The 14,383-nt window shown below is 38.6% G+C and overlaps 1 protein-coding gene across 1 annotated transcript in view; it reads left to right on the plus strand.

Moving 5' to 3' along the window:
• The window catches only part of PRKCA (protein kinase C alpha), a 314,756-nt gene that overhangs the window by 289,460 nt on the left and 10,913 nt on the right, over positions 1 to 14,383 (plus strand). Inside the window, exons 14-15 of the mRNA XM_084647060.1 lie at positions 7,395 to 7,475; positions 9,749 to 9,856. Of these exons, the coding sequence (XP_084503186.1) occupies positions 7,395 to 7,475; positions 9,749 to 9,856 (189 nt within the window). The remainder of the gene's footprint in view (positions 1 to 7,394; positions 7,476 to 9,748; positions 9,857 to 14,383) is intronic.

The raw sequence follows: 14,383 nt of genomic DNA on the forward strand, positions 1-14,383 counted from the left end.
CAAATTGTAGTCAGATGTTTATAGTCAGGGTTTATAATGAGAAAAGTTTACTTTACCCATATCCACCCAAAAATCTTAGTTAAGTTATTACAGGCAGGGTAGCTCAAGTGCATCAACACAATTACTAAAAAATCAAGTTTCAGAGTAGCAGCCGTGTTAGTCTGTATTCGCAAAAAGAAAAGGAGTACTTGTGACACCTTAGAGACTAACAAATGTATTTGAGCGTAAGCTTTCGTGAGCTACAGCTCACTTCATCGGATACATAAAGTATTTTATTTTATATACAATCTCCTCACTGTACTTTCCACTTTATGCATCCGATGAGGTGAGCTGTAGCTCACGAAAGCTTATGCTCAAATACATTTGTTAGTCTCTAAGGTGCCACAAGTACTCCTTTTCTTTTAAAACATCAAGGAAATTTCTGGCAATATGAACATCCAGAACTACAATTTATAAGTCTTATCAATTAAACATTCTAATACCCACATATACTCAGCCTGCTTGGCAGAAAAACATTACCTTCTCACCTTGAGCATGCAGCTACTCGGCATACTCACAACCAAGTACTGAAACCCCAGCCTTAATTCCAGCCTGTGCAAAATGAAGATGTGATATCAGATGGGAGAGAGAGAGAGAGTTGTACATTCAATAGTTAACTTAGGTATAAGACCAAATGAGAAATAAGGGACTGTAGTCATTAAGTGATTGGAAGATCTAAGTATTAGGATCTGCTGTTTATGTGTATTGAGCATGGACCCTAAATTCAAGAGCACTGATTTAAATCCCGTTTTGCCTGCAAATCTCAACACAACCATAACTCTGGAGCCACAATCCACATCTCCGTAATTAGATCTATGGTTCTGTGTAAAGGCATTTTTTCATGTAAAGGAATTTCTTCCTGATCCAAAAGGCAGCCTATTTTACTCAACACTAGTTAAAATGCGTCTCTGATTGGAGCATTTCCAGCTATAATTTAATATTTGTTAAAGCACAGACGATTTATATGTGGGGAAAAATATTAATTAATGTATAATGTGAATTTTGTCACTTTACTGAAATTGGAAGCAAGACATGTTTTTTTCTTCTCATAGTTAATAGTCTGTACCTGTGTGAAATGTTAACAAACCTTGTGTTTTCATGAATTGCTGTTACTTGCAGCAGGAGATCAGAATAACCCAGGTCAGCATTTCACCTTTTCCCATCAAAATGCAAATGAAGCCAATATAGCAAAGTACACAAAGAAGATAGTGCCATATCTATGGGTGATAGTCTTGTGCCAGCTATAGCCAGAGAAAACATGGTCTGTTGAATGGTATAGTTGAAATGGTGCATTTTCACTTTAATTCATATGAAAAAATTATCCTTTTACCACAACATTCTGTAACTGGAGGAAAATAGTATTTGTTTATATTCGATTTCAGAGCATGCGTGTGTCTTTCAGCCAACTGGTTTTCCTTCATTTCTGAGGACACAACACTAGAGGAAGAATTGTTATCTAAAACTATGCAATGAGCCTCAAAGCAAGGCCATGGTATTGGTGCACCAGCGGCCTAACCGGGTCAAGTTTTTTATAGGCATCACAGCAGAGAAGAGTTTTATGGAGGAATTTGAAGATGCATAATGAGTTAAACTGTAAGGTCTTTGGGGGCTGGGACTGTCTTTTTCTATATTTGTAGAGCGCCTTGAACAATGGGGTCCTTGTCTATAACTAAGACTATGTCTACGCTACCGTGGTAAGTCGGCCTATGCTATGCAACTCCAGCTACGTGAATAAAGTAACTGGAGTCAACGTACCTTAGGTCAAGTTACCGCTGGGGTCTATGCCACGGTAAGTTGACGGAAGAGGGTAGAGTACAGCAGTTGACTAGAGAGCGATCTGCAGTTGATTTGGCAGGTCTTTACTAGACCCTCTAAATCAACCACCGGTGGATCGATCTCAGAGCGTTGATCCCGGCTATAGTTTAGACCAGTGGTAAGTTACCTTGGCACTAGGGAAATATAAATAATGCATAAGAATACCAAGGCACATACTATCTCATTCCCTTTTGCTGGCAAAGGAATTTCAGCATGTTTGTTCTAAGGCCTCCCAGTGGGCTAGATTTTACAGTAGATTATAACTTAAATGTATAAGATACATCCAAAGTGTCTTTATATATTCAGCAATAGAACCTAATTGAATTCAAAGCAAAATTATAAATATGAAGATGAATTCTCATCGGAGGTTTTTGATTTTAAATCTTCCCATTTCCAGTCAGCCAAAGAGGGAAACAGTGGTTTCAGCAGAGGAGGGGACCAATCATCCAACCATCTTGGGAGTGGCTTCTGTGAAAAGTTTCTAGAAGGATGAGATGCAAATCACCATCACCACTCTTCTCACTCTCTCCTCCCTCCACCCTCTCCCTCATTTAGCAATATGGAAAGGGCATGGTACTCATGATCCCCTGATACCTATTCATGACCCCACTCTTTTTGTGGGAGGTGATTCCCAGGTCGACAATGAATGCAGTACTGTAAAATAATGGGTTTCCTTTATTTGTCTTAGGAAATTTTGCATAATATTTTTAGCTCATGCATAGTGCACATTGGACAAAGGGGGTATTTTTACACATACAAGTTCAAGATTTGAGAACTGTGCAAAGGTTAAAATAATTGTATGCTTGGTGCAACCAATTCTGTCGGGCAGGAGTAAACTGATTATCCTGTATGGAATTTTCATTATTGGGCTGAGCTGAAATATAAATATTTATGGCTGTATTTCTGATAACCTTGAAATTGATTAATGGTGCAGTATCTCCTTGGCTGGTCACCAGAGACTGAGGGAGATGCATGTCAAAACCAGTATTAATAAAAAAGGGATTCTAATAGCTTGTACCACAAACTTCTCTCTTGGGCACAAAACAAAATCCCAAGAGTTAGAATCCTTGCAGTGACTGAAAGGTTGATTCTGAGAGACCCCAAAACAATGTTTTTTTTTAAATGTTAAAAAAACAACAACATGTTCCTGCCAGGAGTATAGCAGGTTGATAACTATTTTGAATGCTGGAAAAGTGGACTTTGACTGTTGCTTGTGGCAGGGATACATATTCCTTTTAAAAGCTGAATTTATTATTATAGCAGTAGTAGTCATTTTATTGGATCATTTGTATTTATATTTCACTTTGTACCCAAAAGGATCCCAGAATTCACACGCTGTGTAGGGATCTTTTCACCTACCACTGAAAAGCAGCCAGTTCTGAGACTGAATGTGACAATGGACTCACAGTACACAAACCATTTTAATGACAAGAATTTAGTGAAGGAGGGAATTACTTGAAATAGTGAACTAATTAATTTTAAGTGTTCTTGATTCTACAGTGAAGCAGGAAACTAGCCCATGCACAAAATAGCAGCATTTCAGTACTACCCTGTGCCATTTGCAGTTTACAGCAGTCCATTCACACTGACCAGATTACATCCAGTGATGAAGAGCTTCAGCCCTTTAGAGGAATTATGCTTTCCTTTAGGACTTTTCTCTCTCAAGGGTAAGGACCTGTCCTTTTATTGTGTGTGTGCACAGTGTCCAGGACAATGGGGTACAATTACTAATTGGGTTCTTTAGGGCACCACCACACCCAAATAATAATGATGAGTTCTGTCTATGCTCTCAGCTTTTTATAAAATCCTATTAGATTTGCAAATACGTTAGTGTTATTAATTATCAGAGTTACAATAAAGGGTGATGGGGAAACAATGGGTAGGAACCTACCGCTCTCCCATCCCTCCCTCCCCCATTGAGAAAGTGTTTTGAATCTGCTTCTCTTCTCTCTCTCCAAACTCCATGAGCCACATCTTGGTGAGGAAACAGATTGGCAAGATTTGTTTACTGTTGGATTCAACAGATTAGTCTCCATCTCTGAACATGAGGTCAGAGCTTGCCAAATTTCTGTTTTATCCTTTATTAAGAATTACCACTTTCTGCCAGGGCTGCCTCGTTACTCAGGGAGGAATTGACACCTGCCACATTTAGTAGCTTTTGCTGTTTTAAAAATATATATATTTTTCTCTTGAAGTGAGTATTGACAGTTTGACTTTTATATGACTGGAAAGCCAAAAAACTGAGTATCTTCCCTACATATTTTGCACAACCTGAACCAAAATAACTGCACTCCTTCCCTGCCCCCACCAAATTATTGCCCTTCTTTCAAGTCCAGATTTTTTCCCATTACATTCCCAATTAGTGCTTTGAATAGCTCCAATTTATGTGTGAACCAAGCTGCCAGTTTCACTGTGAGTGATGGACAGGTTAATAAATTAACATGGCAGGTTACTCTTTTGCATTTCAATTTTACCATATCTATAAACCCATATTAGAATTTAGCTAGTAATTCACATGGGACATACTTAATTAGGGTTGTGTTGTTGTTGTTTTAAAATCTTTTGAGGGGTCCAAAAGGTGCAACAAATGCATCATTCCACCTGCTCTGCGTTGTCATGGCATCACCTAGGTTTATTTCCCCAATTTGAGGGGAAAACATCATTTTATTTTCACTGTGCCAATAATTCCTGGTGGCTTTGAGCTGTGGTATATACTAGAAAATTCCACATGTTCAAGAATTGAGTTCTAATATTAAACGTGAAACCATATTTCTCAGGATGAAACCAGTTGGGACACCACATTCCAAGGTTCAATGAAAGAGTTTAATAAGCACGTTGAGTGGGATTTTCAAAGAGCAACTAAGTCCCTTTCAATGGAATTTGTCTTCCTTAGGTGCCTTTATAAATCCCACCCTTTGATCCTACCTGCATCTTATTGACTCTTTCAGCATTCCTGGAGGGAGGAGATACTGCATAGTTTCTTCAGTGTCTTAGACACAAATTTACAGGGTAAATGAATAGTCAGCATCAGCAGACAAGTGTTTCTTGACCTTTTCCATACCAAAACCCCATGTTAAAATAGCAAAAATGTTCTGTTCTTTCCCACCCCCGGCCATCTGGCCATGGAGAAAGGGAAGATTGTTACTTCCGCAGACCTATTTGGTACCCCCAGGTAGAGAACCCATTGGATAGACATTTTAGAAGGATTTTGCCCCCTCTGTTACATGGATTTAATATTTTGTCTCTAATTTTCTCTAATTTCAGTTTACAAAATATCTCTAATTAGGCTCCTTGCAAGGAAACATACTAATTGTAAAAAATATTCTGTCCTTGCATTTTAACGACCTTTTAAAAATACAGCCATTACTCCGTGGCTGAAAACACTCTCTGATAGGGTTGGAATTTTTCCAGTACAGTGAGGTATTTTTTAACATGTTTTATGTATAAAGGCCAGTCCTTTCTTCTGGTTGAAATTTTGAAAGTGTTTGTTCTTTGAAGTAGCAACACTGATTTTGAATAGACCCCCTGAGAACTTACTGGTGAGTGGAAAATACATTGAGAGTAATCAAGTCTATCAACCGCTATAGCAGGAAGTAGGTGGCCCCAAGTGTATGTTATAAGGCCCAGTATATGTGATAATTGCAAAAGAATTGTAAAATTAAATCTGCATTTTTGTAGCCCCTTTCATCTAAGAATCTCAAAGCATTGTACCAGCAGTAAATTCATTATGCCTAGCTATAGAGAAGGAGGTAGGTACAGAAAACACAAATGACATGTGGTAAATTATACAAAGTCAGGGAATAGAATCCAGGAATCTCGATTCCCAATCCCCTGCTCTGACCAGTAGACGTTTTCCAAACTTAAATACAATGATTTACATGTTCCCCCACAATTTAAAAGGAGCTCTTTAAAATTCTTCTCCATTTTTTTCTAGATTGTTAGTTTAATTAGAGGTTCATATTAATAGCAGTTACCACTGAATAAAAAAGAGAAAATACACTGTATTCTAAAAATTAGTTTTCTACAGTAAAGTTAAGATACAAACACTGTAATTTAGATGTCCTTAGCTACTCATTTCAGCTGCTAACTCATGAGTAATGTATTTCAGAGTGACTTATTTTGAGTTTCTTTGCTAAGAGACAGATTGCTAACTTCCAGATCATGTCCTGTTATTACCCTAGTGAAGACAATTATTTGCAGATAGGTTCTGAAGTCTTTGGGTAGTGGCTAAGTAGCGCTGTTTTGTTGAACTGATAATTAAGTGTTTTCCTTACTGATTGCTGGTTTAATTCCTTTACGAGACTGCTGAGAACCTAGGGTGTGTAATCTGCACTAGTCTCAGCAATTTGTTTCACAGAGAATGAAAAACACGTGGTAGCAGGAAAAGGAGACTAAATTAAGGAATATTTAATAGTGAAAGGACAGTATCTCATTGTCTGATTATTCCTCTGAAATAGACGAATTATGGTTTCAGGGTCAACTAGACTTGCCCCCAAACTAAATAGGAGAGACCTGTATTAGAGGAGAAATATCCAAGAATGTTTCAGAACATTCCCTTTACTGGAGAAAAATGGAATGGGTAATCTCTTCAGAATTACTAGAAATCATTAATAGTTAAGATACAAACAAATGATGTTAAACTGAAATGGCATTTAGATCTGAGACTGTAACCGACTATATGCTGCAATGCACCTTTAAAATAAATTAGCACTGCCCTTTGAAGAAGTGTGTGTTGAGTTTGTACATCCACCAGACTTTCGTAATGTCAGCACTCAATATGCACTTATGTCTAAAGTCTGAATTGAATCCTGGGTGAAAAATACTTGGAAATTGTCATTAGTCTGAATGGCAGAAACCTCTTTCCTGTTGGCATAACTGGTTTCCTGATTTCAGATGAAGAGCCCGAGACTTGTGTAGCACGGTGAAACAAAGCTGAGATTTTCAGGGGTCTTGCTCACATTTTTGGGATTTTTGCCTCTTTTTAGAGTGGGTCAAAATGTAAATATTACAGAGTAATGAAATTAAACTCTGAATTGTTGATACCCTCCGAATGAAGTGAAAATGATTATTTGATTATTTAACATGAATGGCTTGATGAAATCATTCTGGTTTCTTGTGTACCATTACTCTACCTGCTTCGTTATTTTCAAAAGCACATCCTGAATCTTTGAAGGGCCAGATTTACAAAGGTATCTAGATGTTTAAAGAAGCAAAAGGCACCTAGTCAGATTTTCAAAGGCGCTTTAATGGGAGTTAGGCATCTAACCTGCTTTAGCTGCTTTGGTAAATCCTTCTAGGTGCCAATTGGCATTTTTATGTGCCTACATACCTTTGTAAATCTGGCCCTACAATTCTAACACGAGGATCTGGATTCTGTGCTGTAAAGTGCATAAATCCGAGTGGGATTTTGACCTCAATAAGGATGACAGGATTGGGTTCTCTATGCATTTCAGTGGCATGTATTTATCTCCATAAGTCATTTATTTGATTCACCGCTGACCTTATTGAACACAGGTATTTTTATTTTCATTATTTCACAGATTATTGCTTATCAGCCCTACGGAAAATCAGTAGATTGGTGGGCCTACGGCGTGCTGTTATATGAGATGCTAGCTGGCCAGGTAGGAATTATATTGCAGCTGTTCTTCAAAATCTAATGAGAGGAACTTTACAAGGCAGTGCATAATAAACGGAAGAAGTATTATGCAACTGTGAGAGAGCCCCTGGAAACATAATAGCAGAGTTTTTAGGTACTCTTCATGGACGGTAAGGCTCAGAATCATCACAGTGTTTTTGTATTGTGTGCCTGGGGGCAAAGCAGAGGGCTTGCTGCTCAAACCACAGTTAATTACAGAGCCCTTTCCCTGCACGTGTAGTGTGATTCTGGTCACCAAATTACACAACTGAAAAAGCAAGTTCTGTACTGCAAAGTGTAGTTGAAGGTAACAAACCAGCTCTAAAGAGCTCTGGTGTTCTCTCGATGTGGGGAAGATTTATGTAAGTGATTCTCCTGAGAGAGTGAGCTGGAACAACCACAGAATTTATTATATGTACAGTGTGTAGCCAGCCTCTCTTGTTCCTTCGCATGCTTGATTAGGGGACTGGAACACATGAGTTGTGAGGAGAGGCTGAGGGAGCTGGGATTGTTTAGCCTGCAGAAGAGAAGAATGAGGGGGGATTTGATAGCTGCTTTCAACTACCTGAAAGGGGGTTCCAAAGAGGATGGCTCTAGACTGTTCTCAATGGTAGCAGATGACAGAACGAGGAGTAATGGTCTCAAGTTGCAGTGGGGGAGGTTTAGATTGGATATTAGGAAAAACTTTTTCACTAAGAGGGTGGTGAAACACTGGAATGCGTTACCTAGGGAGGTGGTAGAATCTCCTTCCTTAGAGGTTTTTAAGGTCAGGCTTGACAAAGCCCTGGCTGGGATGATTTAACTGGGAATTGGTCCTGCTTTGAGCAGGGGGTTGGACTAGATGACCTTCTGGGGTCCCTTCCAACCCTGATATTCTATGATTCTATGATTCTATGCCAAGTCCCAGTAGATTTCTTGACTTCTCTTGTAACAGCTGAACACTGTGTGCTGCTCCTGTCTTCTTTTTCCTTTCAAATTCTTCCAAAGATCACTGTGCGTCTGGTCTGTGGCCATCTCCAATTACTTGCAGATTGTTCTGTTGCCTCAACATTTTTGTATTTTATGACAGAAAAAAGATGTGAGAGAAACTTAAGATATTTAACAGTACTGTTACATCTGATGTTCTATAGATGAGTTTCGGGTTTATCTACAGTTTTGGGTTTGCATGTAAAAATCCACCAAAATGACTAATAATCAGAAATAAATTGGAGAATTTGGAAATGTAGAATCCAGCTGCATCGGATAATGTTGGGAGATCCCAGCTTCTTGTTTTCTTATTCTTGCGGAAGTCTGATATGCTTGTGTATTTATTGAGTCTTAAGTCTTTTATATAGCATTATCTTATTAGGATTTTCTGCGTTTACAGTAAGTGCTAAGTAATTCCTCCAGGGCTTCTTGGAAGATGTATAGCTCAGTGGTTTGAGCATTGGCCTGCTAAACCCAGGGTTGTGAGTTCAATCCTTGAGGGGGCCATTTAGGGATCTGGGGCAAAAATTGGGGATTGGTCCTGCTTTGAGCAGGGGGTTAGACTAGATGACCTCCTGAGGTCCCTTCTAATCCTGATATTCTATGACTCTATGTAGATTTGTTTGCAGATAAATGCATCAACATTTGTTTTAATTATGATAGCTGCCTTGAATATGTCTTCAAAAAAACATACGATTAGGCCCAGCAATCTGTAAACATTTATTTGTTTGCATGAGCTCTTGTCTCTGTGTACATTATAACTAACTGGTGCTTTCTTTTCTGGAGTGTTCTTTTTGGGTGATATTCACCCCTGTGCAAAGGGCCACTTGAAGGCCTATGCGACACTTAAGTCCCACTTAAACTCTTAGTTCAGGGTTTATGTGGGACTTACGCAGTTCCCATGGATCTTGTGCTGGTTTTCTTCATCCTCACACTGTCTTTTAACCACAAATGTAGCCCATACTTGTGACACTGTCTTCCCCTCACAGAAACACTATTTACCCATAAATCAGATGGGAGCATCATTGGAATTACATGACACTTTAGATCAAAGTCATTGAAAGTAATGGCCTAAATCATGTACTGATTAGATTGTTTTAGGGTGGCTACAGCAAGGTAACTTTAAAAAGATCTCATTAAAGATAAACAAACCCTTAGATAACCAGCATTGTTGAGTACATTGTAAATGTAAAACTCCTCAATAATGTATCTGCTTTTCAGTAAATAAATAGCATTTATAGGGAATTAAAATTAACACCACATGATTTTACCTCATTTATTTTCCTTGCGCAGCCTCCATTTGATGGGGAGGATGAAGATGAACTCTTCCAGTCCATAATGGAGCATAATGTGTCCTATCCTAAATCGTTGTCCAAAGAAGCTGTTTCTATCTGCAAAGGGGTAAGCAAGTTGCTTCTGTATCATGGGGTCCTTTTTCAACAGTGTGTGTTAAATAACCAAAGTTTGTGGAGTTTGACTGAGTTTATACCACTGGGCTTTTCCAAATATAAACAGTGTCCAGCCCGGATTTTAGGCAGATAACATGGATGATAACTTGCATCCTCACTTGGCCTCTGCCAAAGGTCAGGTCTGCAAGAGTGTGAACTCTTGTTTATTTTGTGGTAGGGAAAGATTTCAGAATCAGTTACAGCCACATACAGAGCAGAAGTTACAAATGGGGTGGTTGTGTGAGCCTTTCCCGCCTCTTAAATTGTCTGCACTGTGAGTCAGATCAGGCAAGGTGCCAAGCTGTCTCAGCTCTGATAGGTTCCAAATGGGAGCTGACCCTACGCAGCACTTTGCAGGAGGCACACTACAGCACTGGCCCTGTGTGTTTGACCTGATAGGAAGAACTGAAGGAATTAACAGGAGGGACAAGGTGGGTGAGGTAGTGTCTTTTATTGGACCAATTTACACAGAGCTGTGCAGCTCAAAAGCTTTCTCTTTCACCAACAGAAGTTGGTCCAATAAAACCTATTACCTCACCCACCTTATCGGTCTAATATCCTGGGCCAACACAGCTACAGCATCACTGCAAACAGTCAATTAAAAGGAGTCATTTTAGAATTTAGATAGAAATTAGCCTGAATGTAAACCTCCAGCCTAAACACCAGTGAGTGGTGAGGAAATTCTGATCCAGGTCCAAGCTTTGTGGCTTAAGGTCATCTCTGATTGTAGGCTATTTTAATGGGGGGTTTGGGGAGCGCATTAATGTGACTGCGGAGAATTAGCTAAGTAAAGTTTGTGTTGACGTTTTTCTGACTCAGTATCATTCCCTGGAGCACCTCATTTCTGTAGCTCTTCCCAAATGTGAATTTCAGATGTCTATTACTTCTTCACCTGGATGAAAATTTTAGTGCGTTTAAATAGACAATGAATTTGGCATCTGCTACCCCAGTTCAGTGTGTCCTTTGGAACTGCATATGTAGTACGGTCGCTGACTCCGTTTTTTTCTTTAAAGATAAAATCATTGAGAAAATGAAAAGAGATTTGATTTATCACAATATATGCAAGGCCATTGCAACATAGCGTAGGAATGGCATAAATGTCTATATCTCAGGATTGAAATTACATAATCCTCCTTCTGCCACAGGTTCAAATCCTATTGGGATCAAGGTAGATCTCCCTTATAAAAAAGAAACATGATGTTCTTTTATGCTATTCACCCAGATTGTTATCTCAAGATGCAGTGTTTGCCATTCATTATTGTAGAATACTCTAGTTGCTGTACATGAGGGTCCATTTTTCATATTCAGAGAAATTAAATTCTGTACAAGTACAGTACTGGTGGGGTATTTTGCCTGAGGATCCTGTATCCTCTGGGGAAATAGGAAAAATCCCATGTCATTTTTCCTAAAATGAAAAGTTTGTCGTAGTGTTTTAGCCAGACTTTGCTCTTTTCCCCCTTACTCTTTGCATTGCCCTTTATGTGAATTGTGACACTCCCTGTCCCAGAAGTGGCTACATTTCAGAGTATCTTTTCTGAAGCCCTTTGCAGTCCTCAAGGTAAAGGATGCTACACAAGTGACACAAAGCTAATCATGTTCATAAGGGAACTGTCCAGATAAATATCACTGTAGCCTAAAGTCTGATCTCCTTTCTTACATTACAGACAACACTTCACATTATTAAAATGAAAGAATTTTAAAAGCTGCTTTTTCTTTTCACTGTTTAATCTCCTTGCTTACATTTGGTATTTTTCTCGGTATTTCTTACGCTGATTTTCCTGTTCTCCTATATTAACAAGAGTGCCACAATGTTTGGGTTGTAAGCATTAAGGGAAATGTTGTTTACATTTTAATTTTAAAAATAATGTTCATTGCAACTGTGGGGGGGAGGAGGAGGTTTAGCTAACACAATTAAAAATTCTGGCTCTGATCTGGCCTGATATCCCTTTTCCAGCCATCCTGTCTTACATAATAAATAAAATGCAGCATTGTTTAAGAGTTTCATCTGAATTGAGATTGAAGATTACTCAGCTGTGATGTGAAGCTAGGCAGCCAAAGCCCTTAGTTCTATGAGAGCCAGCCTTGAACCTTTTGCTAGAATGATTCACCTGGACTGTAGGATCACTGTATAGCTTGGATTTAGCATCTCTCAGTACCCATTGTCTGCTAACACTGAAGTGTGTTTTATAGTCAAACTGCTTTAATGGCATTCCCAAGTGTACTAAGATATTGTCACAAATGTTCCACAAAAGTCACACACAGCTGCATTTATGCTCACACAGCTCTCTAGATTTTTCATTATTAGCAGATTGAGTAGACCCCTCCCATGCAAAAAGTCTGATACTGCTGATATATTTAAAAGTAGAATTTGCATCCAACAAAGTACAGTGCGATCTCCTCATAATTTTTGTAGTTAGAGGGTCCTATCAGTTTATAATGGACAAAAACGGCTTTCCTAAATCTCAGCTATTGGAATTCCCTCTGTCTATAACGGACAGATATTTTCTTCACAAAAGATACTTTCTGAGCATCTAGTACTCTGAAGAAGGGCAAGTTCAGAGCAGTGTGGGAAAGGTGTCAAGCACAGAAGTGACTCTGAGGAGTTAGATTTAATTTCCTGCTAACATCCTTCAAATCCATATGAACTTCCTGAATAGACCATCATTCAAGGTGAATGCTACTTTGCTGTGTCTGTGGAACATTTTTGTGATTGAAATGACCCAAGGAGACATGTTATGTCCTTTCATACCCTTTTAAAATCCCTTTCTCGGACACGTGTAGTCTATGAGAATCCAGCAACAGAGCTTCCTATGTGACACCCGGAGAGTAGAATTCAAAGCAGTACCTCCAAGTGCAGACAGTGCTGCTACCGTACTTATTTTTGTGATAGGAAATGTTATTTGTGTGGTGCTGTACTTTTCAACAACATACAATACTTAGCCTCAACTGGCCAAAACCAAGGAATCCTGCTTGCTCTTCAGCTTGTAACTTCTGGTTGGCAACTGTACAACCAATTCACAAGTCTTCATTTTTGGCAGGGGTTATTATTTTAGAACAGAATGTAATTCTAATACAACCATAAGCAACACTTTCTGATGTCACTAGCTGTCAAATTGCACGTTTGAGGAAAGTTAACAGAAATGGTGAGCAGCTGTTTTAAGCTTGAAGAACAAGGTGTTTCAAACCTAATGTACATTCTGTTTCCTTAAATCCCTTTGGCTCCCTGTTTTGTATCATTGCTGTTAACACAAAGTATGATAAAATGATCATCTATGTACATGGACTAGTTTAATCAGGTGAACAAAGATATCTGATCATCTTTTTCAAAAGTAGGTGCCAAGATATTGACTCCTAAATCCATATTTACTAGCAAAATTTTCCCAAAAAGGAGACTACCTTTAAAACCCAACATTCATATTGACTCACCTAAATAAGAGGCTTGATTGACATAAAAGGGACCGCTGGATGTACAAGATTTTTTTAAAATCAAGCTACTTGTTTAGCTGCCTAATATATAAACTTAAGAGTCTGACTTTTAGCTCTATTTTTTAATATGCTGGCTATACATACATTGCTATTAAAGTGATTAACGTATGCAATTCAGTAATTTAAGAGAGTTTTATTGCAGTAGTTATCGCAACTATTCCACTCATTATATTTCCCATTCTGTAGATAGGGCATATGGCAAATACTACAGTAACATCAAATAAGGAAATGCAGTAAATGCTCATTTATTAATGGCACCCACTGTACTAGAATAAAGAGATTTCAGAAGTCCCATAATATTGGTTGAGGGCTGCATCCCTTAGTTGCCAGTGCTCATACTCATTGGCTGCTCATTTCCTTGCTAATTAGGGTACACAATACTGTTTCAAAGTGTGCATTATTGCTCCTTTTTGTGAGTGTGGTTTTCCTGTGCAGCTGGTATTTAATATTGATCAAGTTGGTATTCAGGGTGGAGGAGGAGAAGCACAGATTAGTTACTGTCAGGAGGCTGCCAAAAAATGACAGATGCGGTAATGGGGTGTCCAGAACACACACAGAAAAATTATCAGGAACTTGTACTTTAAATATTTCAGTGTAATGGAATTTATCAAGTTTAATTGATTGCTGAAGCCGAATAGAGCCTGTTCTGGATATGTACAAGACTACATTGTAATAACAACAGGCTGAATTCAGACATGATGAATGCAGATGTAATTCCATTGTGCCTGCCTATACCATGCCTAAATTTGTCCCTGTATTGGTAAACTTTGTGTAACGAAAGAGGAGAGCAGGGTTTAAAGTGTGGCCTTTAATTTCAGTGCCTATAGGCAATCTCTAGCTTTGAAATAAAGAAATTAACACTTTAAAAATAAAGTATAGCTTTTCACAAGGATTTTATTGCTGAGCTACATCTTGACATGAACAATAACAGTTCCACCTGTGGACAGTCTGTTACTCTTTCATTCCAAAAGTCACTTTAATCATTTGATGTTTT

Source organism: Lepidochelys olivacea (genome assembly GCF_965140295.1).
Source record: "Lepidochelys olivacea isolate rLepOli2 genome assembly, chromosome: 14".
NCBI classification, from domain to species: domain Eukaryota; kingdom Metazoa; phylum Chordata; order Testudines; family Cheloniidae; genus Lepidochelys; species Lepidochelys olivacea.